Source organism: Puma concolor, chromosome C1 (assembly GCF_028749965.1).
Source record: "Puma concolor isolate L17-30 chromosome C1, mPumCon1.1.hap2, whole genome shotgun sequence".
Classification (NCBI taxonomy): Eukaryota; Metazoa; Chordata; class Mammalia; order Carnivora; family Felidae; genus Puma; species Puma concolor.
Window position 1 is genome coordinate 203,713,080 of NC_141674.1, and position 22,379 is coordinate 203,735,458.

Sequence of the window (22,379 nt, forward strand, 5' to 3'; positions counted from 1 at the left end):
CGGGGGAGGGGCAGAGAGAGAGGGAGACACAGAATCGGAAACAGGCTCCAGGCTCCGAGCCACCAGCCCAGAGCCCGACGCGGGGCTCGAACTCACCGACCGCGAGATCGTGACCTGGCTGAAGTCGGACGCTTAACCGACTGCGCCACCCAGGCGCCCCTCAGCTGCACCTTCTTTGATGCCACCAAGTTCCCTCCAATGAATTCCTCCTATCTCTCGACACTCATCCATCAAAAAGTTCTTCCTGTTGTCCAGCCCATCTCCGATGGTGGCACTGAGCCTTTCCTCTGTCACCACCAGCACAGACGTGAAAGTCATAGACCATCGGAGGCGGAAAGACCCGCTGGCTCAGCTAGCAGCCACAGTCAGGGTGACTAGAAGGCTCACAGGCCAGAACTCTCAGGGGCACTAGAGAAGGCAAAGAAGAGGGGTCTCTGGTGACCTCAAGACGGCAGCCCCAGCTAAAGGGAACACACGCTTCTCAGTGACAGCCACTGTGGCATCAGGGACGTGAGCCCATACCATCAGATCTTTTGATCTGCCGAGAGAGGCCCCAAATCTATATTATCGTATAAAGTCTTTTACACCAAATATGAACAAAAAAGCAAATTTCGCCACGCTGGCTTTTTTAAAGAAACCATTCTGTCAGTCAAATATATCCACTGGGAGAGTCTGGCCTTTGGGGCACAGCTGACCTCATCCAGCTTCCTTGGTTATCAGATGACAGCCCTGCAGTGGAGGGAGGTCACAGAGCCAGAGGGTCAGGAACAGCGCCCCCAACCTGTGCGTCCCAGGCCCCACAGGTTCTCCTAAGCAGCCTGCCTTCCGGTCACTATCAGACCAGAGTCCAGCTTTCAGCTTCCTACCAATGCCACAGCCCACCGCCTTCCACGCAGGGGCCGCTCAAACCATGGCCTTCTTCCCAGCCAGTCCCAGAGGCCTCCCATCAAATAGGCAGGTGCACTGCCGGCTCCGGAATTCCTCTCTGACGTCCAACTGCAGATCCTAACACCAAAGCACTCGGCAACTGTATCTGTCGGCTTTCGTCCCCTCAGCCTCTGCCACGCCACCTCTGGCCCCAGGAAAGATCACTAGTAACTAACTCGGCCCTTCACTGTGGTATCATATTTAAGACTCCTACCAGCTCTCATTTTACAGATGCAGAAGCTGAGGCACAGAAAGGTTCAGAGTCACACAGCTAGTGTGTGTGAGAATGGAGACCAGGGCGTCTGACTCAACATCTCATGAGAATTGAGAACTTTCCTGCCGCTCCTGTAGCAAGCAGTACGGTCACCCAGGGACGAGGGGTTGAGGTCCCATGTTGTGGTGACATGTGAGCTCTCTTGCCACCCCCTATCAAAGGGCTGGCGCTGCAGCTCCACAAAGGGGGTCAGCTGCCCAGGTCTGGCTTCGGTGGGAGGTGCAGGGGGCAGGAAAGTGCTGCCGCACAGTTCAGGGTGAGACTGACAGGCTGGGCTCCCTTGTGGCTCTAGAAGAGGCAACAGGAAGAGAAAGGCCACAGTACCAGCAAGCCCTGGGGCCCGAGACCTGGGTGAGCACAGGGTCTGGCCCCTGCTGCCCAGAGAGCCTCCTTTCGGGTAAGCCATGATTCCTCACCCTGCTTCCCACCAGCACACACACACTTGGCCTTCGAGTTCTAGGGTGCTGGAGCCCTAGCATGCCTCCATGTACCACTACGCGGGATGTTCATCGCACAAGGGTGCAGCCAAGGGGCGAGGTGGGGGCTGAAGTCCCATCCATACTCCAGTCACCAAGCCTGGCATGGGCTGCATCAGTCTGGAGCATGGGGCATCCATCCCAAAGCCCACCAAGGCACCCTGTGGGCTAGGGGAGGTCTTGCCTCTTGCCCCCATGACTACCACCCCTCTAGTATGAGATGGAGGTGGCCCCCTTGCATTCCAGAAATCTGGATGCTCCCTGAGACAAAAGGTGAGGTTCCAACCCGGCCTTGCCTGGGCCTCAGTTTCCCCAGCTGACATAGGAAAGGGCATCATTCACATCCCCTTCCCCTAACCTCCCCTCCACCAGCACCCTAGGTGGGGACAGAGTCTGGGCCCAATCCCAACAATTTTTAATAAAATCTCTCCCAGAGCTCTACTCAATGATCTTGATCTCTCCCCCAGCTCTAATTTCCTGCCTGACTCAGGCCCTCAAAGGCTGGCTGGAGGGAGGTGACTGCACCTGCTCAGCCAGCCCCTCACCCCCCACCCCCACTGCCCAGTTCTAATCCTGGCCCAGGAGGAGTTCAAGTCACCCTCTACCTCTGCAAATGAGGAGGGGGAATTGCTAAGCAGCCTGGGGTCCGACTGACCTGGTCCTGGGTGGCCATTGCCCGCTGCAGGCTGCCTTTTCCCAAATGTGAAAACCCGACTCCGCAGCATCTGAACTCAGAGCCCACTGGACCGTGGATGGTGCTCTGGTCCCGTGCTCCACAGCTGCAGCGGCTGCCTCCCAGCCAATCACTGGGGACAATGCATTTTGCTAGAAGATTTCAAAGCACACCTTGGGTGACTGGGGCGGAAGCCTGCTGGCACTTTTCCCCACTGCGGAGTGGCAGAGAGGGAAACTGAGGCCCAGAGGCAGCACCTGGGAGGAGGAGCTGAACATTCAATTCCCTATGAGGGGGAGAATAGATACTGGGAGAAACCCCTCCATCCCCACATACCCCAGTTCTGGCCTGTCTGGAGGTCTACAAGGAAGGAGACCCCTGCTTGGAAAGGCACACTAATAAAGACAATATCCGTAATTTTTATGGAACACTACTATGTAGTGGGCACTTTGGTAAACATTTTAAACGTACTGCCCCATTCAACCTTCACAACGACTCACTGGGGTAGGTAGTTTCATCATCCCCATGTGACTTGTGTGAAAACTCAGGTCCAGCCAGATTAAGCACCTTGCCCAAGGTCCACAGCTAGTAAATGGAAGAGCCAGAATTCAGAGCTAGGCAGACGGGCTCTGCAGCTGGCACTCTTAATTAACCAGAGTGGGGTACTACACCCCTCTTCCCCAGTGTGACACGGGCCCTTCCAGTTTCTCAAAGGAATGCAGAACAGATCAGAAGATCAGTTTCCTGCCATAGGACCCCGAGTCCCTAAATTCCTTCCCCTCATTGGAAGCTTCGAAGGGCTCAAGTCATGCCCTGGGGATTCTCTCTGCCGCTCCAGGGGAGAATGTGAGGTTACAAGCGGTTTTTCCAGTTCCCTACTCTGCTAGCCACCTATGCCCCCACCTCCACCCTTTCCCCACCCTCCCCCTTACACGTGCGCGCGCGCGCGCGCACACACACACACACACACACACACACACACACACACACAGAGGCAAACACACCCTGAAGACATTGTCAAGGATCTTCTCTCCTCTGGGAGGATCCCAGGATGCTCAACTAGGACACACCCACCCATAGCACTGCGTCCCTGCAGACCCTTCCACCCTCACTAACCCAGCTACTGCCTCCAGCCCCCATCCTCTTCCTGTCCCGTTCCCCGGTCCTTCCATCTACTGGGATAGCCCCTCTGAGTCCACCAGCCCCTCACACCCCACTTCCATGTCACTCTGCTCTCCCCCAGCCTTAACTCTGGCCCCTCCTCAGTCCGGTGGGGGAAAAGAGACGTTTCCAGGAACTAGTCCTCCCTTCCCACAGAAACTTAGGAGGGATGCTTAAACCCTTAGATAGGTTCCTCTGTGCCCAAATCCCCACTGCCTTCCCAAAGACTATCCTTCAGACTTCTGACCAAACTTAAGGTGCGCTTGGGGAGGGGCAGCCACTCCTCCTTCATGTATCCCTATTGCATGGGTAGGGGCCCCCCAGGAGTCCCCAAACTCTGACGAAAGCCAGGCTGACAATGGTCAAGACGGTGGTGTCCCTGAGGGTGGGAGGGTGACACACTGGCCCCCGAGCAGAACGCTTGCCCGGAGTGCCTGAGGGAGGGGTGCAGGGAGGGGACAGGTGCCAGGTGAGGCAGAGGACTTTTACCTGGCTGCGGAGGCAGAAGCGCAGGGGCAGGAGGCAGGAGAAGAGGTACTTGCCCCATCGGATCACGCAGGAGAAGCACCAGCTCAGCCGAGTCATGATGACCCCGAGTGTGGGCGCCACGGGCGGGCGAGAGGGTCTGGGCACGTGGACCCGCCGCTCGGGGCGCCGAGTTGGGGTGGGGCGAGAAGGGAGGCGAGAGCCCTGCCCCGGGGTCTCCCGGAACCTGAGCCCCGCAGGAGCAGCGCGAGTGTCCCGCCCCCTCTAGCGGGAGGAGCGGCCCCGACGTGGCTCCATCTCCCCGGAAGCCCCTGCGGGAGGCGCCGGCCGCTGCTGGGCGCTTCCACCCTCGGGGACTTCCTCCGGCGGCTCCCTCTCTCCTCCCCTCGGCGAGACGGCCTCGGCCCGCCTGCTTCTCGGGCGGGCTGGGGGGCGGGCGCAAGCACCCCGGCAACTTGGGAGGCTCGCGGGGCCGCGCGGGAGAGGCGGGTCGGGACCCGGCAGAGGCGGTGCCAGGCGCCCGGCGTCCACCTGCGAGGAAGGCACAGCGGCGCTGGGAGGCTGAGCGGCGGCGGCATTGTGCTCCGAGCTGCAGTGAGTGTGCGAGCCAGCGTGCGTGTGTGGATTCCCTCCAGACCTCACTCAATTCCCATATTGCTCCCCAGAGCATAATGTGATTAACTTAAACGGAGGCCACCGGCTTCCAGCACAAGCAGAAACATCCTCGAGCTGGGGCGTGCACATGGGGACGCTGAACACAACCTGAACCACCTGTCCCAACTCACCACCAACCCCTGACCCTGGCCACACCCAGACTCCTCTACCTGGATCTCTCTCCAGCCAAGTCAGGGAGGGAGGGAGCTCTGAGCATCCAGAACCCGCACAGGTTGGAAGGAACCCTACCTGGGAGGCCGAACCAGCTCAGACGAATGAGAGTTGGACAGGCTGCCTCTGGCTATGGCCGAGCCTCCTGCTCAGGGTTCAGGGCACTCCACTCCCCATCTGCACTTTCTGTCCTGCCCCGTGGCTGCCACTAGAGCGGGGACCCACCTCTGCCTCTGCTGTGCTCAGATGATGAGAACCGAGGATGGGTCCTCGCAGGAATATTGTTTGGGGTAACCATACTGTGACCGTGGAACGAGGAAGAGGGAAGAAGAGAGAAGTGAGGGGGAGGTGCAGGAGAGAGGGAGAGAGACACAGAGACACAAAGGCAAAGACATCCACACTGGAGACCCACTGCCAGACCACAGAGAGGTGGACAGGCAGCCATGAGTTTTGCCCCTCTTTCTGTTGCTGCAGAGAAACGGGAAGGCAGCCAGCCAGCCAAGCCCAGAGACAAAAGGGGCGGGGGAGCTGTGCGCTTGCAGGACCCTGCCAGGGCCTCTTCCGCAGCCACAGGCCACCAGAGCCAGCTAGGGACCCCGCCCCCAGGGCCCCCATGGCCTGCACTGCCCAGCCAGGCTTCCCTGGGACCATCTCAGGGCCATTTTTCTTGCCAATGCTGTCTCCCTATCCCCTTCCCCTCACCCCTGTCCTTCTCAGGCCCTGCCCCCTCCCCACTTCAGATCCCCACCAGGAGACAAGGCAGTGGGGTACAGTGCTTTGGGGGAGATTGGGCAGGGACACAGTGAAAGAGAAGGAAAAGATCCCAGCCAGTGCATGGCTAGTAAGAGAGGGGAAGACAGACATCAGGGCCCTCAGCCCCTAACAATCCCCCAAGCAAGGGGACCACCATCACCCTACACACACACAGAAGGCTCTAGGTGAAAGCTGGAGGGGGCCTCGGGACACTACACCACCCACTAAAGTGAGCCCATCCCCCTAGCAGGCCTTCGCTCATGCCCGTGACCTCCAGCGAAGGCCCTGGCACTGCTCAAGCCTCTTCCAGGGCTGCTGAGGGGCGTTCCTCTTCTCGGGGGATCCGGCAGTCTCCACAGCCTCCCCATCGGGGCACCAGAGGAAATGGATAAAACGTGAGACGTGAGGAAATGGGGCTTAATCCATAGGGAGTGGAACAAAGTTTAATCAAAGAAATCACTTGTTGGATTTTTTAAATAGGAGGAAGTCCTTCAGATAGGGTTGGCTGCTGAAGGGTGGCCCTGCTTGGCAGAAAAGAGGACAAGATGACTTTCTCTTAACAGCATCCTTAAGTCTTCCTGGCACTTAGGACATGAAAGGCACTCATCAAGGACACTGAAAGGAAAGAGGGAGGGTGGGAAGAAAGAGTAGAAACTGATGGCTAGACCTAGCTCTTCGGAACAAGGAGATCCGATGAAAAAGGCTCAAAAGGACAGAGTCCTTCACTTCATCCACTGCCCAGCAGGAGGTGTCCCTAAACCAAGGGACCCTCCAGAGAGGAACGGAAGAGTCTGTGCAGCTGACAGGGACAGGCAGTCAAGCCCATCACTGCCTCCAGCTGCTCCCCAGCTCTCCCCTCTCCCCCAGCTCCTGGCCTAGCTTCATGCCCCACACCTCAGTTCCTGAAGATTAACCCTGCCCCCGTGGATGCTGCCTTGGTGGGACCCAGAAATGTGGCCCTGGGAGTTTGATGCCTCGTGGGAAACCACAAGGTGTCTGTTCGGCATTCACCACCAGAGGAGGGCAGAATCCTGAGAATAGCAACCGCAGAATCCCCAGAATCTCCTAGAAGGTTTTAGTAGGGACCCCTTTGCTTCCTCTTCCACCAAGGCTCTTGTGGTTTTGCGGGGGTGGGGGGGGGGGAGAAGCTGAATCCCAAAAGGTCTCTTAATCTCAATTCCCTTCTCCTGAAAAGTAGTCAAAGCACCAGAAACTGCATCCAGTACCCAGTGGTGTTTAGTAAATCTTCCCTCCTTCTTCTTCTTCCAGGCCCCTGAATACTGGGGACAGATGCAAGGCTCCACAGAATGGACCAGACACAGATGCTCAAACACAGTGGACCACACATTAGAGCCAAGGCATGGAGTGAATGAGGGGCCAGGATGAGCCTGGGTGGAGTTTGGTCCATCAGAGGGCCTCATATCAGAACCCCAACCTTTCTACGGTGCCCATGAGGGTGCCGGACAAGAGCCCCCAGACTCCTAACTCTCCCTCCCCATTGGAGCTTTTGAAAAGCTAGCCAGCATCCTCAGAGGATTAACCAACCTTCCAATGACTGCTTCCACCCCCCGCCCCCGACTCATGTGACGTGGCCCTGCCCAGGCCTCAGTGGTCCCTGGGCCTGACTCCCAGCCCTGCCACCCTCCGGGACCTCCACTATTCCTCTCTCTTCCTCTTCTCCTCAGCTAGATTCCAGACTAGCAAACTAGGCTGTGTTGCGGGTCTGGCCAGGACTTGAAGGAGGAGGAATCTCTCCTCACCCCACTCTTGTTCACACAACCCAGAGACCCAGATTCTGAGTGCAGGCCAGGGAGGAAATTCCAGAGACTAGGTGAGACAGAAGCCACGTGCACAGAGAGGGGGCCACTCTGGGCTTTTCTCCCCAAGTTTTCCCTGGGTCAGAGCCAGGAGGGCCTACTTTTCCCTTGAGTAGGAGAAGAATGGGAAACTTCCCAGAGGCAGCCAGCAAAGGTGTCAAGGAAATAAGAGAGCAGGTCACAGCCAGTAGCCCCCTGGGGACAGGCCTTGGGAGGAGGGCCCACTGGCTCAGGGCAGGCACAGAGCCTCCTCTGTCTCAGGCCCCCAGGGTCACAGTGCCCCCAGCTGGTTTTGTCTGTGGGGGGACAATGGCGGCTCCTGTCTGGGGAGAATGGCTTGGGCATCAGATCGGAGGCTCCGGGTCTTCTTTTCACACTCAGAGAGAGATGCACAGAGGCCACTCCCCAGGGACCTCCCAGCCTTTCTCCTCCATCAGATGGGGACGGCTCTGGCAGACCTGGCTTTCTCACTACAGTTAGTTTCAACACCCTCCCAGCCTCAAGGAGTCCTCTTGTGGCCCCCAGGGGGCTCTCACTTGGTCTCACCTCCCAGGCTGGTTCCTCCAGGGTCCGGCACCACTTACAGGGACTTCATGGGCTGCACCCATAGCTACACTGCACAACCATCTACGAGATCCAGAACCCCAACAGTTCTCCCGCCATGCGACAGAATAGGGGTCCCTGCAGAGATGGGGTCCCATCTCATGTGGGCTCCAACGTCACCTCCTAGGTTCCCACCTCCTCGGACAGCCCCATTAAAGTCCTTGCCTGCCCTCCCCCACCCTCAACCCCGCATTTCTTCATAGCACTTAGTGCCTCTTGTTGACAGATTTGCTCACTTTACTAACTCATCCCTTCCCCACCAGAATGCCAGCTTCCAGAACACCTTGTCAGCCACTGCACTCCCCGCCCCCCACCCCCAGCACCCAGCATGGCCTGGCACGTGGTCGTTGGACATATATTACTTGGTAGATTGGTTGGTTGGTTGCATGAATAAAAGGAAGAAAGGAAGGAGGGAGGGAGGAAGGAAGGGAGGGAGGGAGGGAGGGAGAGAGGGAGGGAGGGAGGGAGGAAGACCATTCCTACTTCCAGATCCACTAGATCCCTTCCCCAGCCCTGGATTATGGGCCAGGGGGAAGTGTCACTTTCAGGGTTCTTGCAGCTCTACAGCCAGGAAGGTGATGTCTTTATGCATCTCCATTATGCATCTCACCCCTAACTAGGGGACCCTGTTCCTATTCTGAAACAGCTCCCCAATATCCAGTCCTGATTCGAGGTACACTTGAAAAAGACCTACTACCTTCTCCTGCCCCCACCCCAACACACACTCAGTTTACACTTGACGACACCAAGGCCCAGAGAGGTAAAGTAACTTGTCAGGGGTCACTCAGCTAGACAGTAGCGGTGCTGGAAGTGGATCGAGGCCCCCCCATTCTTGGTTCATTGCTTTTCCATAGCACAGCATTGCAGACAGGAGGAGAGGAGAGAGAGGGGGAGGGGGAGGGGGGGAGAGGAGAGGCAGGAAATGCTCCTCCTCTTACAGATATCCCAAGGAGGTGAGTCCCTAAATTCTCTCTCTCCCTTTCACCCCCAATCCAGGTCTCTGACCCCTGACAGGCAGGAAGTTCCTCCTGATATCTAGCCTCCATCCCCCTCTCAAATTCCAAACCGTTTCCTCTTGTACTGCCTTGCCTGGGAAGGAGAAGGACTTGGTCACTCTCTTCTGCACAATGAATGCCTTCAGGCTCTGGCAGCTCATTATTCAAGCCCCCATCCCCACCCCACCCCCACCCCTCTCTATTCTGCTGGATGAGAATCCTGGGTCCTCTGGGCCCCTTTCCAAACGACTTCCATCACCACCCAGCAGCTGACATGATAAACGGTGGTGCGTGGGGGAGGGGTGGGACAGACCCAGAGCCATGAAGAGTATTGATCCCTTGGGGAGCCTAAGGCCTGGTCTCCCTCCCAAGGCAGGCTAGAGCATGGTGGGGAGGGGGGCGGGTGAAGAAGGAAGAACAGGGGCCCTAAGGTCATCCTGGTTATCCCTCTGCCCCTGAGGTTTGGGTTGCAGGGCCCCATGTGGAAACTGCAGACCAGGAGCTGGGCAGCTGGGTCTGAGCCCAGGCTCCTGCATGAGATTAAAGCAGGGACTGTCTAATTGATTCTGATGGAACTGGGAGAGGGAGGGAGATGAATGGAGAGCAAAGGAGGAGAGACAGAGGAGGGGTGCGGGGGACAGGGGAGGGAAAGGGGGTTGGCGGAGGGGGGGCAGTCTGGGAAGCCCAATTGCATCAGAACTAGCTAATACAATTACCATTCACCTCCACCCCCACCCACCCCCCACACGGCCCCTTTCCCTTCCTGGGAAACCAGCCCACTGACTGGCCTGCCCTTGAAGTGGACAGAGAGGGTGGTGCGTGGGGGAGGCACAGAGGAGAGGAGCTGGGTTAAGTCCCCCAGTCCCAGAACCAAGATGACACGGAAAGGCAAAGACAGGGACAGAGACTGGCAGACAGCTAGAGACATCCGGAGACAGGCAAACAGAGTCAGATACAGACAGATAAGCAGATCCCTGTCTACCCCCTATTCACCCAACAATCTCCCTCCCATCCCACTCCTGGCACCCCTCACCATGCAAACACACACACACACACACACACACACAGTGCCACTTCATCGTTGGGCTCCTTTCCCTGGCCCACTCCTGACAACAGAGTGAAGAAATGGGAGGGAGTCCAAGAAAAGGGACCCCAGGACTCTCAGGCTCCCCACTCTGCCCAGGGCCCTCGGCCTACACCTTGCACTCCAGGGAAGTGAGTAGGTCAGGGAGGAGCCAGGTCCCTGAGACAGATCCCAGGTGGACCCCAAGACCAAGCTGAAGACAGGAGGGGGAAACGGAGCCTCCAAGAGAGACATGCAAAGACAAGAAAGGCACTGGGGCTAATATGTCAAACACAGGAAGTGAGAGAAAGCCCCTGTGAGTGGGGAGAAGGAGGTAAGCCAAACTGAAAGGCAGGAGGCCAGCAGGAGGACAGGGAGGCAGGGAGGCAGGTGACCAACTCACAAAGGGCTGCAGCAAAGGTCCGGCATTAGGGGAGGGGAGGAGAGGCAAGGAATAGACCAAAGAGGAGAGGAAGCACAGGGTGCCACCTGCCAGCCAGCCAGGGAAACCAAGGCACAAAACAAGGTCACATGGCCTTATACCCAGGCTCCAGAAGCAAGCAAGGGACTCCCGCCAGGGCCCAGCTGCAGCCCCTGTGGTCAGGAGCCAGATCTGGGCCAAAGCTCTCAGGGCACTTGATTCCTGACTAGGAGGAGGCCCCAGCTGGCCCAGGGGCCAGGCCCAAAACAAGCTCCTGAGGGGACCCAAGCCCCACCAGATGCAAATTCTTCACTACTCCACAGATGCCAGGAGGGGTGGCATCTCAACGCACCCTGGCTGGATCCTGCACCCTCTCGAGGCTAGAGGCCCTCCAAGGCCCTGCGGACTTCCATTTGCTCCCCTGACTGGAATGGTACGATACGGCTTCCTCTTCCCGCTCCCCAAAGGGTCCCAGACCCTCTCTGTGATCCACTGAAGCCCAACTTCTGGCATGTTCTATTCTCACTCTGGTAGCTTCAGGGCAGAGCAGGGCAGGCGCAGGTCCCCGGCAGACCAGAGAAGAGAAAGTTACTGAGGCAGCCCCATGGAAGGATAAGCAGTGACATGAGGCCTTGAGGGGTGAGGAGTCAGACCGAAGGACAGAAGACAACATCCCAGACGCGGCTTGAGCACAGCGCTTCTGGGAACCCAGAAGCTTCTGGTCTGGGGAACGGATACTGCTGCCTTTGCCTTTCTTACCTCCCAGTGCACTTGAGAGCATGCCAGGGGAAAATGTACAGGAAGAGTCACCTCCCAAAGGAAAGGATACAGGTACAAAGGTAGCAGAGCCCGGGGTCCAAATCCTGTGTGACCTTGAAGAGATTATTTCCCTATTCTGAGCCTGTTTCCCCTTCTGTACAATGGAGACTAGGATCCTAACCTCATGGGATAGTTGTGAGGATTACATTAAATGTGAAAACGCCCTGGGGTGACTGTCAAAGCAAGTTCAGACCCCCCCCCCCACCAGACAGACGCTCCCCACCAGAACCCTCGGCAAGAGCACCCTGTCTGGAACACACAGTCACACCACCATCTGGGGAATGGACACCCAAGGAAGAGGAGCCAGGATGAGCCAAAACAGTATTGTTAGGAGATGTTGGAAGCAGGCCAAAGGAGAGGTAGAATGGGGGCACAGGAGCCCAGAAGAGGCCAGAACTCAAGAAGAAAGAGGGATTGAGGGATTTTCTCAGGCAGAGAAAACAGAAGAAAAAAGCAAACAGTGAGTTCCTGAGATCCCCACCCACACTGAAGATAAACATGAGGAAATGGGCCCAGACTGAAGCAGGAGATACTCAAGTTAGACAACAGGCAGAACTTCCAATGAAGCGCCACACCTACGGAGAGACCCCCGTTTTAGCCCCATTACTCCCCCACTCGCCTCTAAACCCCAAATGAGGTCTGAGTCTTCAACTTTCTGTTACTCGGCATAAAACCTCAGTATTAGAAGTCCCTGCTCTCCTTAGCAAGAAAATAGGCCAGCCCTGATTCCCTGGTCCCCAGATCTCCAGACTCATTCAGCCCAGCCATCTCCGTATGGATTCTCTTGCAGAAACCAAAACTCAGTCCCACCATCCGTGGCCATCTCAGATGCCTGGAATGGGGGACCAATTCCCACAGAGACATCTACTCCTAATCCCTCAGAAACCCCTTCTTCTGCCTCAACCAGGCCTTGCCTGGGCCACTCAGACCTGGCTCTGTATAGCACTGACTGTCCCCTTCCTTAAGTTTTCTGTCTGGGAGGCAGAGTGAAGGGGGCACAGGCTGCTGGTGGAAGCAGGGGATGAGGGAAGTAGGGATGGGGGGGCAGGGAGGAGCCCTTCATAGGGAAAGGTTGATGGAACCCCATTATTGCTCCTAAAAGTTTGTAAGAAAGGCCTGGGACTTGGTTAGAAAGGAAGCAAACATGCGCCTGGAAATAGAGGAAGACTATACCACATACACACACATACATACGACACATGCCCCCGCAGGACAAAGTAAGCATCCTAGAGGGTCAGGTCCAGGCCTGGTACCCTGTAGACAAGACAGGAAAGAGTGGAAGGGGGTGGAGCTGAGCACCCCCCCAGGAAGAGAAAAGTAGGTGCTAAAGGAACCTTTTGACCATTATGGACCCCAAAGGACACACAAGCCAGTATGCAAATGAGGTCGCCTGACAGGGAATTCTTTGTCTATGCTTGACCATCATGAGAGGTCAGTGTTGGGGTAAGAACCACCCCCAGGGCTCCACCTCAAACCCCTCACCTCCCTGCAGGAGGTCCCTCTCTCCCTCCAGCCTTGGGCCCCAGAGAGAGGGCCATATAGGGCCTCTCCCCACCCTTGGGTCTCTTTCTAGGTCCCCAAAGCTTCTCCTGTCTCTGCCCCTCACACCCCAAATTGCCTCCTTCCACGAAGGGCTTGCCCCTTTGCCCACAGGAGAGGGACCCTGCCTCCCATGGAGAGAAGCTTTCTGTTGATAAAAAGAGGAAGAGAGGCCCGAAAAGGGAGATCAGTTCATCAACAATCATAGGGGCAGGTCAGGCAGCAAAGCCCCCTGGGCTCACCGAGGGATCACCCCAGTCAGCCCTCTGCCTTCCTGGAGCTCTCTCTATATAGCCCCGGCCCACCAGGTCCCCTTTGGCTGAAAGTGCTTCTCAAAGGGAGACCCCATCCTGTTTTCTGGCTTCACAGCCCTGGTTGGCTGGGAAGTGCTTCCAATTGTCTGACCTGCTGCTGTTTTCAAGCTGGATTCACACTTCACTGTCCCGTCAGTGGCCTCCAGGCCATGCTTACCATAGGTGATACCTAAGACAAGAAGGGAGAGGAGACTCTGCCTCTGGGTCCCAGGAAAGGCTGTGTCTTCCAGCCCTCCTGACTAGTCACATAGCCTCCCTGCTTGCCAACTAGGACCTTTTTTTTTTTTTTTTTTTAAGATTTTATATTTAAGTAATCTCTACACCCAACATGGGGCTCGAACTCACAACCCTGAGACCAAGAGCCACATGCCCCACCAACTGAGTCAGCCAGGCAGCCCCCCAACTTTGCTTTTCTGCAGGTGACAGCAGCCAAAGCCCAAGAAACAACGAGGATACTTCCAGTGACATTGGCCAATTGAAGACACACATTTACTTTTGCTCCCTCTCGAAACTCCTCTAAAACAACAACAAAAAGATTTTTTTTTTTAATTAAAGCAAAAAGTCCGGAGGACAAATAAACAAAAAACAAAAAAAGAAGACACAACCATGGAGTGCCGTTCAGCACAACACAACCACTACTGCAATAGTCAATTCCTTCTGTTCCAGTTGGTAAAGAGCTCCTGTGCCCCAGTGCTCTGGCCCTCCCCTGGACCTGAAAGGGCTAATTCCTGGCCCAGGAGGGGCCTCAGGAGGACCGCTCTAGCCTCCCAGCCCAGTCACTAGAATCGCTTGTTAAATATTTTGATTATCACCCCTGACAACACTGTCAAAAATCTGGGAGCTGGAGGGCAGATGGATGAACAGGATCTGGGAGCCTGAGAAAGCTGCACCCAGAACTGCCTGTAGGAAAAGCCAAAGCTAAGAAGAAGCCGCCAGACCCTCGGGCACAGAACCCTCCAAAGACTCCAAATTAGTGGAGGCAGATACCTTTGGGGGTGGGGATGAATGTGAACTTAAACTAGAAGATATGTAGAACATTGGAGAAGCAATTGGTTTCCAGATCCTGTCTCTGACCCCCAGCAGAAGGCAGGAGGTTTTATTCCCTGGAGAGGGTAAAACAGCAGGCCCTCCCCAGGGGCCACCAGGCCCAGCCAACAGTGTGAGTATTGATAGGAAAAAGGGGGTTTAAGTGTTTCCTGAGAATGAGGCAGCCAGGCCTGTACCTGCCCCCCAGGCAGAGAAGTGAAAACTTCTCTGGGGATCTGACAAGCCCAGGAGGAGAAACCCAGATAAAGACAAAAGCTTCCCCAATGCAGTAGCCCAGCCAGGTCCCCAGGAGTGAAGCCCTTGGTGGATCCATTTCCAAGAGCGAACCATCAGCCTGTTAGGGTCCCATTTGAAATATAAGCCAAAAACTCAAGCTATAGGCATCTAAGGAAAGCTTAGAAGAGAACACTTGGAGGAAACAGGTGGGGTGCGGGGAGAAGAAAACTTCAAGATAAAGTTATTAACATTCACAGAGGCCAGAGAGGAAAGTGCATCTATGAAACAAGAACAGGAAGGAAAAACAAACAAAAAAGTTCTTGGGAATTAATTTAAAAGAGCAGAGCCCAGACTGAGTCCCTCACTAGGTGCTGGTGCATACCTTCCCCTTTACCCACCCCCCACACACTGGCAGAAGGCCAGGCCCTCCTCTCCTAGAAGCTCTGCACACCCCTCAGGGCCCCAGAGTCCACGATGGGAGTGACCTGGAGACCTGGTGAAACAGAGACACAGACACATGGAAGGATCCAAGAGGCCAGGAAGAGACGAGGGTCCAAGGCCTGGGGCTGGAAAGGGACAGAGGCTGCCAGCTTGGTAAGCTTGTAGATGGTCCCCCTGGAGCCCTGGCAACCACTGACCTAGCAGCCACGCACCTAGCAATAGCCCCCAGATGTGGAAGGCCCCTCCTACAGGCAGGGAAAGCGGATGTTCAGAGAAGTTGAGTCACTGCTCGGGGTCTAAAGCAAGACAAGCGCGGTGCAGGGAAGGAATGTGAACTCTTGCCTTAATTCAACCTTCGTGCCACAAAACCATCTAAGGCTGCAGTGTCTATGCCTCCAGTCTGAGAGGCTCGACATGGGTTCAAATCCAGGCCATTGACACTTACCAGCTAGGAATCCTGGGTTGATCCCAGCACTCAGTTCACTTCTCTCTGACCACGTGTCACCCGCCAGCACCAGAAAGTCCCTCCCAGGTGTCACTCGGGCCCACGGCCCTCCAACCAGGCTTCTGGCCGCAACAGGGTGGTGGGGAGGCCCCGAGGCCCCAGCAGAATATGTGCCCCAAGGAGACCATGAGGGACCTGTGGGGTGGACCCTGCCTCTGCCCCAGACTGCCCTGAAAGCTCCCCAAAGCATGGGTCTATTTTTAGCCAGGTCTCAGCGGGCAGCCGGCCACCTGGTGTTATTCTAGACCAGCAGGCTAGGGGTCAGCAGGCTGGCCAGGATAAAGGGGAGCCAGGGCTGAGGCTGCGGAAATGGCACCCCTGGGAGGAGACACCCACAGAATGAGGGAGGGCAGGAAGAGCAGAGCCCAGGGCAAGGAGTCAGGGCCAGGGAGGGCTGAGTCAGGGGCAGACATCCAGAAAAGGCTAGGATACTGGGATGGCAGTGGGTGACAAGGCCCCCCTGGAACTGGCATCGAGGGGCAGGAAAGGGAGTCTGCCTTGTTTCTCCTCCATGAGAGGGGGCAGTACCAAAGGAGATAGATGCCAGGCTAAGAAAGAGGGCTGGGCATGGACAGAGTGAGTTGGAGGACAGATAAAGGGAAGGGCAGGGAGAAGACAGACAGACAGACAAAGAGAAAAACAAGGGAAGGAGAGAGCTGGGTAGAGGTGGTGAGGGGGACAGCACCCACTCGTGGGGACAGTCTGGTCCTCACTTCACACACCCCCAGGCCTGCTCGCCTCCTCAAAAGCACCTAGTCTCCTTTCACCCACCAGGGCCTCTCAGCCTTGGAGTAGAGGCCCCGACACCGCTTGGCATCCCTGAATCCTTTTAAGATTCCTCCCTACTCCCAAGTTACATGTAAAAGTCACCAGGCTCAGACATGGACGTGAGCACGGCACGTGCACAGGCACACACACGCACCCACACGCACACACATGCACACACAGACTCCTGGGAAGAGATGGGACAATAGAGAGGGGAGAGAGGGGTGTCCCTTCGTCCCCCTGCCCAGGCTTAGGAGCTCAAATCCACACAAAGAGCTTCACAAAAGGCCTCTGGCTCCCAGAGGAGGAGATAAATGGGGCGGCGGGGGGAGACCCCAGAGCTGGAAATACCCATCGGTGGGTCTGGGAAGCAAGATAGGGGCTGTTCTCACAGCCACAGAGGCCACAGAAGCGTTTAGTGGGAGGGGGAAGTGGGGGTGGGGGGGCTCATGGGCTCAGGAGGCAGGGAGAAAGCTAGGACCAGAAGTTGCTTCCTGGAGGAGGCAGTCAGAAGTACTAACCTGCTGGAGGCATTGAGAGAGAGATAGCTGGGCTTCCTTGCCCAGCCTGAGTGAGGGGGCAACAGGCCCAACCCTACACTATCCCCAAAGAAGGCAGGGAAACCACAGACACTCCCATTCCCCACTCCCCTTCCCTATGCTGCCTTGGGTCTAGCTGGGAGAAGGGTGAGTACCTTCTTCAGGGCTGAAGGCCAGGCTGGGGTGAGACTGAGGGGTCCCAGGAGAAGGACCAACCAGTCAAGCAAGACAATGGCCTCTTGCTCCAAAGAGGCCACTGGGAACGAGAGGAACCTCTCCTTTTGCTCCTACTGCACACCCCCAACCTGTACTGTCTGGGGGTGGGGGGAAGAGGGGGTGGTATCCTGCTCAGAAGAATGGGTAAGAAGCAGGAGAGAGGCCAAGTGCAGTGAGCCAGGAATCCTAAGACCTGGCTCGCGTCCCAAAGACACTAACAGCAGTGAGGCTGTTAACAGGTCACCTCCCAGGGCCTCAACCTCCCCATCTGTGAAATAGGGTAACGATGACTGCCCACATCAGTTTTCAGGGTTGTTGTGAGATCGTGGGAGGCTCTTTTTATTTTTATTTATTATCATTATTGATAAGTGACCTCTGACTTGCCAGACAAATCAGAGATCCCAAGCCCAGGGCTCTCCCCTTTTCCTACCCCCAATTTCTACTTTCTGGGAGGAATTCTCAGGTGAGGCTTCTGGCCAGCAAGTGAAAGGGTCAGCCGGATGATCTCAAAGCCTCCTTCAAGGGGAAGAAGGAAACTAGTGTTTATTGGGGGCCTACCACGTACTAGGAACTTTATATACGTTAGCCATCTCAATTTCCTCACTAACCCTGCAAGGTAGGTGCTATCATTCCCATTTCCCAGATGAGGAAACTGAGGCTTACAAACTTATCAGTGGCAGAGCCCAGAGCAGCCCAAGCCCTGGGCCCATGCTTTTCTACCACAAACCCCCCCTCCTTTCATTGCCATAGAGCTTTAAGCTCACCCGTCCCTGCCCCTCATCCCCAATCCCTGTTCCTCAGAGCAGAGCTCCCAGAACAATCTCCTCCCCGAACACCATCCCCAGCTGACCTCAGGATTCAGGTCTCGAGACTGCAGAGGGTGACAAAAGAGGGAAAGGAGATGCCAACCAGAACAGTGTGGACCAGCTCGAACAGTGCTGCCTGTCCACTGGTCCCAGGGCTTGGCACATACTATGAAGCTGGCTCGCTCAACAGCCTGGCGAGGTGGCCCCTGAGTCCCGCACTTTGCAGGTCGGAGGAAGCCAAGGCTCAGAGGCACTAAAAGTAGCTTTTCAGGGGCACCCAGCTAAGAAAGAGTTAGCAAGGACTTATCCAACTGCCTGTCCCCCAGTCCCTGCTCTCTCCACTACCCGGCTTCCTCTCTGAGCGGAAGCCTTGGAAGAGGCAGTGGTGAGTCCCACAGGGAGGCCAGGAGAATTGCTTCAGAATGCAGAAGAACCACAGAGAACCCCCCACCCCAGTGCTACTTCCAACACGCTCACCCCCTACTGGCTTTGTGCAATTCCATTAAGAAGCAAAGGAATAAATTAGCCCTGCTTAGCATATTGAGTGGCTGGGGTTCAAGAGGCCGTCTGGGTGGCTTGCACATCTCAATGCAGTCTGCCAGCAGCTGCAATGGCGGAGAGGCGATCCGGGCAGTGGAGGGAGTGGGGGGTGCAGTCTGGCCAGGCTGGGCTTGCTCCGACCTCCCACGGATGGCCTCAGCTCAGTGCCCAGAAGCACTTGCTCCTGCTCCAACTTCATTCCCTTAATGGTGTCGCAGCTTGGCACCTGCTCTCCGCACCCCTGCCCCATGCTCCCGCCAAACCTGGGCCAGCCCCAGAGGACACCTAAGGGTAGTGTCACGGGTAGTCTCAAGCTGCCCATCCTTCCCCAGGGCAAACTTTGAAGTGGATGGCTCTGTTCAGGGGGGAAGAAGAGAACAGCATGACGCGGAATCCTGCATGCACCTACCCAGGACCCTCACTGGCCTCATGCACCCATGCCTCAGTTTCCCCCTCAGCACTGAGACACCCTGAGCACAAAGGAAAGATGGGGAGGGGAACAGAGAGCCATATCAAAGGCCAGGTGGGTCATCTGTCTGCCTCAAGCAGGATCACTCTATTTAGCCTAAGACAAAAGGTTTTTTTTTTTTTAATGTGTTACTTATTCTTGAGAGAGAGACAGACAGAGCATGAGCAGGGAAGGGGCAGAGCGAGACAGGAACACAGAATTCAAAGCAGGCTTCAGGCTCTGAACTGTCAGCACAGAGCCCAAAGCAGGGCTTGAACTCACAAGCCATGAGATCATGACCTGAGCTGAAGTTGGACGCTTAGCTGACTGAGCCACCCAGGTGCCCCAACCTGACTAGGACAAATGATATTAACTTGACAGCCAGGACCCAGCCTGAAGCCAGGCCAAGCAGGCCCAGGCCTGGAAGGGGACAGGACAGCCTGGGGCCCAGTCTGCTGCCTCCCTCCACATCACTCACCTCCACACCAACCCACCCCACACCCCCAGAATCAAAGACCTTGTCCTCCCCCCCTGTCTCCAGGCCCTGGGGCAGGCCACAAGAATGCACCTTACAGACCTGCGGAAGAAACGGGACTGACCAAGGCCCCACGTGAAATCACTACCATGCTTGCGGAGGTCATGCACTCAGAGCGCAGGGACAATTCCAAGGCAGCCTTGTTCCCGGCAGACACGAGACTTTTGGCCAACTTTGGTTCATGGATTCCCTATGGGCTTTGCTCGGGAGTGCACAGAGGTCTAGGACACTTCCATCCAATCCTGGCCCCCTCTGCCTCTCCTTCACTCAGGGTCAGTCTTACATGGCCATCTGAAGGCTCTCTCAGCCTACCCTGGCTCCTTCCTTTCACTCAGGCATTTCCCCTAATAAAATCTTTACACATTTAATCCCATCTTGTTTCTTGGAGAACTTGGACTAATGCAATGACTCAGTAACCATAACAACAGCAACAATAGTTACCGTTCATTGAATGTTATTGAAATGCGCCACACTGTTCTAAGTGCTTTTAAAGGCAGCAGAGGATATCAAGGCACAGAGAGGTTACATAAGGTGCCCAGTGATGCACAGCCCTGAAGTGGCCAAGCCCAAAGTTGGCAACAGTTTGACCACAAAGGCCTCTGTGTAACCACTACTCCATACTGCCTCCTCTATAAGAGAGAGCCCACCCATCTGGGGAGAGAAAGAGGGTAGAAAAGGGAATTGAAACTCTTGAGGATTGGGCAAGACAGACACGCAGAAAGAACTGAGCTGAAATTTAGAGACAGAATGAAGGCACAAATGAGAGCCAGAAGAGACTAGGAGGAGAGCCAGCTCTGGCCCCCAAAGAGTCCTGATCCTACAAGCAAGAGCACCTCACCTCCCCAGGGCAGGGACGGGCTGAGCTCTTGGACCACAGGGAAGAAAAAAGGAAGGAGAAGGTGGCCCTGGAGCACTTTCTGACCCCACCCACTTCTTGCCATCCTTGGCCAACCACCCCCAACTCGCCCCCCTTGGGCATGTGATGAGGGTGTCAGCCAAGGGACTCCTCGCAGTGCCCAGTCCCTGGAATCTCCATCCCTCCCCGCCCCCGCCATTCCTAGTCCTCTATCCCTTCCAGGGCAGAGCCAACAGGGCTAGCCCAGCCGGGTCTCAGGGTCCCAACAAAGCCAGGCCTGTCCCCTGCCCAACCTCCGTGGGAGTGATGTCTGGGCTGGGCAGCAGGTAAAACTGAGCCAAAGGGACATGGCAGAGAACCAGGTGAGTTCCTCCAGGTGAGTTCCCAGCTTAACTCTTGACCTGCCAGACCAGAGTTCTCGGGCTGCTGGTTAGGGGATGAAGGGGTCGGCAGAAGTGAACTCAGGGACAAAGAAGGAAAACCTCTATGCACCCACACACGCATGCACGTATGCTCACATACACACACCCATCCCCGATTGGTCTAGTCGCATAAGAAAGACCCATCACTGGCTCCAGATACGCCCCACACACCTATCATCCATCTTCCACCCTGTGCCGGGGACAGTTTAAAATGCAGACTCCACCCCCTCTCCACACATCCGGCTGAACCTTGCAGCGGTTCTCCATGACCCACATAAGACTGAAGTCCAGACTCTTTCGCTTGGCATTCAAGGCCCTGCTGACACTGACCTACCTCTTTTCCAGCTTCTGATCCAGCCTCTCCTCTCCCTACCCTGAGGGTACCACACACCTTCACGCCCCTGGGTCTTCCTCCCCTCTGTGTCAGTGAACTCCTATTCACCTTGTAAGACCCAGGTCAAAATGTCACCTCCTCTGGGAAGGCTTTCCAGACTGCCCCAGGCAAAGTAGGCCACCCCAGTTCTAGAACCAGGGGACGGCTTATACAGACCTCCTTGCACACTGCCTCCAGATGATGTGTTTAGACATCTGTCCCGCCGGCCCCCAAACTGGGCCTCCGAATGGAGGGTGAGGACTTACTGGGGAAGACCAGTATGTGTGTTCAGGACCTGGCAGAGGGCAGGTGAGTGGGAGAGAGGAAAGGCGATGGGCGCAAGGAGGAAGGGTGCACAGGGAAAAGAGAAGGAGGAACGGACGGTTGAGAAGACAGGTGAACTGAGAGGGGAGCAGACAAGGGAGAACCGGGGAGCTTCTACTAGGTGCGGAAGGCACATGCCACACAGGGCACCGGGGCCCACGGGACATCCCACAGAAAGCTTTGCCAGGCAGTCCTGAGGATTGGGCCCAAGGACGCACCGGGCCGTCCTTGACTCCTTGGCTTCAGCCATGGCATGGGAAGTGGGCTGAAGTAGGGTTTGACGGGGACACCGAGAAGTTCCTGAGAGGGGACGGCTGGCAAGAATGCCAAGAGGAGCTGGACAGAGGCAAAACTCGTGCTGAGGCCACAGAACAAGCCCCTGGGCCCCCTGGTGACTGCCGCCCACTGCTAACCCCAGGAGATCACCAGGGTCTTTCTCCTCTCCGTTCTCTCCAAACCTCGGAAAGGCCCCTATCAGCGGATTTCCAACCATGGCTGAGCTTGACCAGGGGAGTCTCCTCCTACCTCCCGTCTCATCCCCACACCCACACCCACCCACAGGCTGCCCAGAGGAGCTTGGGCCCAAGACGGAGTGGGGATCACAGCCTCCCAGGCAAAATAGCTCCACCCAGCGAAGCAGGCCACACCTGCCCATCACCATCCCCTAGGCCTGGCCTCCCTGGGGATTCCCTCGCCTCCTCTGGGGTCTCTACCTGTCCCAGTCTCACAGGCGGTCATCCTTCCACTGGGCGACCCATAAGGAGCCTGCCTTCTGCTAAATTCCTAGGATACCAAGCTCTCAAAAACTGGGCTCTGGTCTAAAAATACCAGCTCCCAGACCTACTAGGGAGACAGAAATCACCAGAAGCACCCCAACACTCTCACATCTTTGGCCAGCAACAAACACTAAAGCTGAAATCCCTCATCCCCTGCCCCTGCTCTGCGCCCTCAGGCCACTCAGGCTGAGAGGGAGGGGCTGGCCAGAAGCACCAGAGCTGCTGTCTCTGGTGGGAAGGGAGTCAACTTAGGGAGCAAAACTGGGACGATCAGCAAGGGGACTGAACCCTGGACATCGCCTGGGTTCGCTCTGCTCCCCACCACTTGGCTTCTTTGCAGATGGCAGCCTCTGCTTCCCACCCACAGGCCGCTGCCCCTCCAGGGGCTGCCACAGCTTGCCTGCCCTTGGCATCACACTCTGTC

At 56.4% G+C, this 22,379-nt stretch overlaps 1 protein-coding gene across 8 annotated transcripts in view; it reads right to left on the minus strand.

Moving 5' to 3' along the window:
- Positions 1–22,379, minus strand: part of TNS1 (tensin 1) — a 225,789-nt gene that overhangs the window by 197,589 nt on the left and 5,821 nt on the right. For 2 of the 8 annotated variants that reach the window (XM_086719594.1, XM_086719589.1), the window contains exon 1: positions 4,001–4,111. The exons of the other annotated variants lie outside the window; for them this stretch is intronic. In XM_086719594.1, coding sequence (XP_086575720.1) covers positions 4,001–4,096 — 96 coding nt within the window. In that variant the 5' untranslated portion in view covers positions 4,097–4,111. Of the gene's footprint in view, positions 1–4,000; positions 4,112–22,379 lie in introns of those variants that run through there. 8 annotated transcript variants of the gene reach the window in all.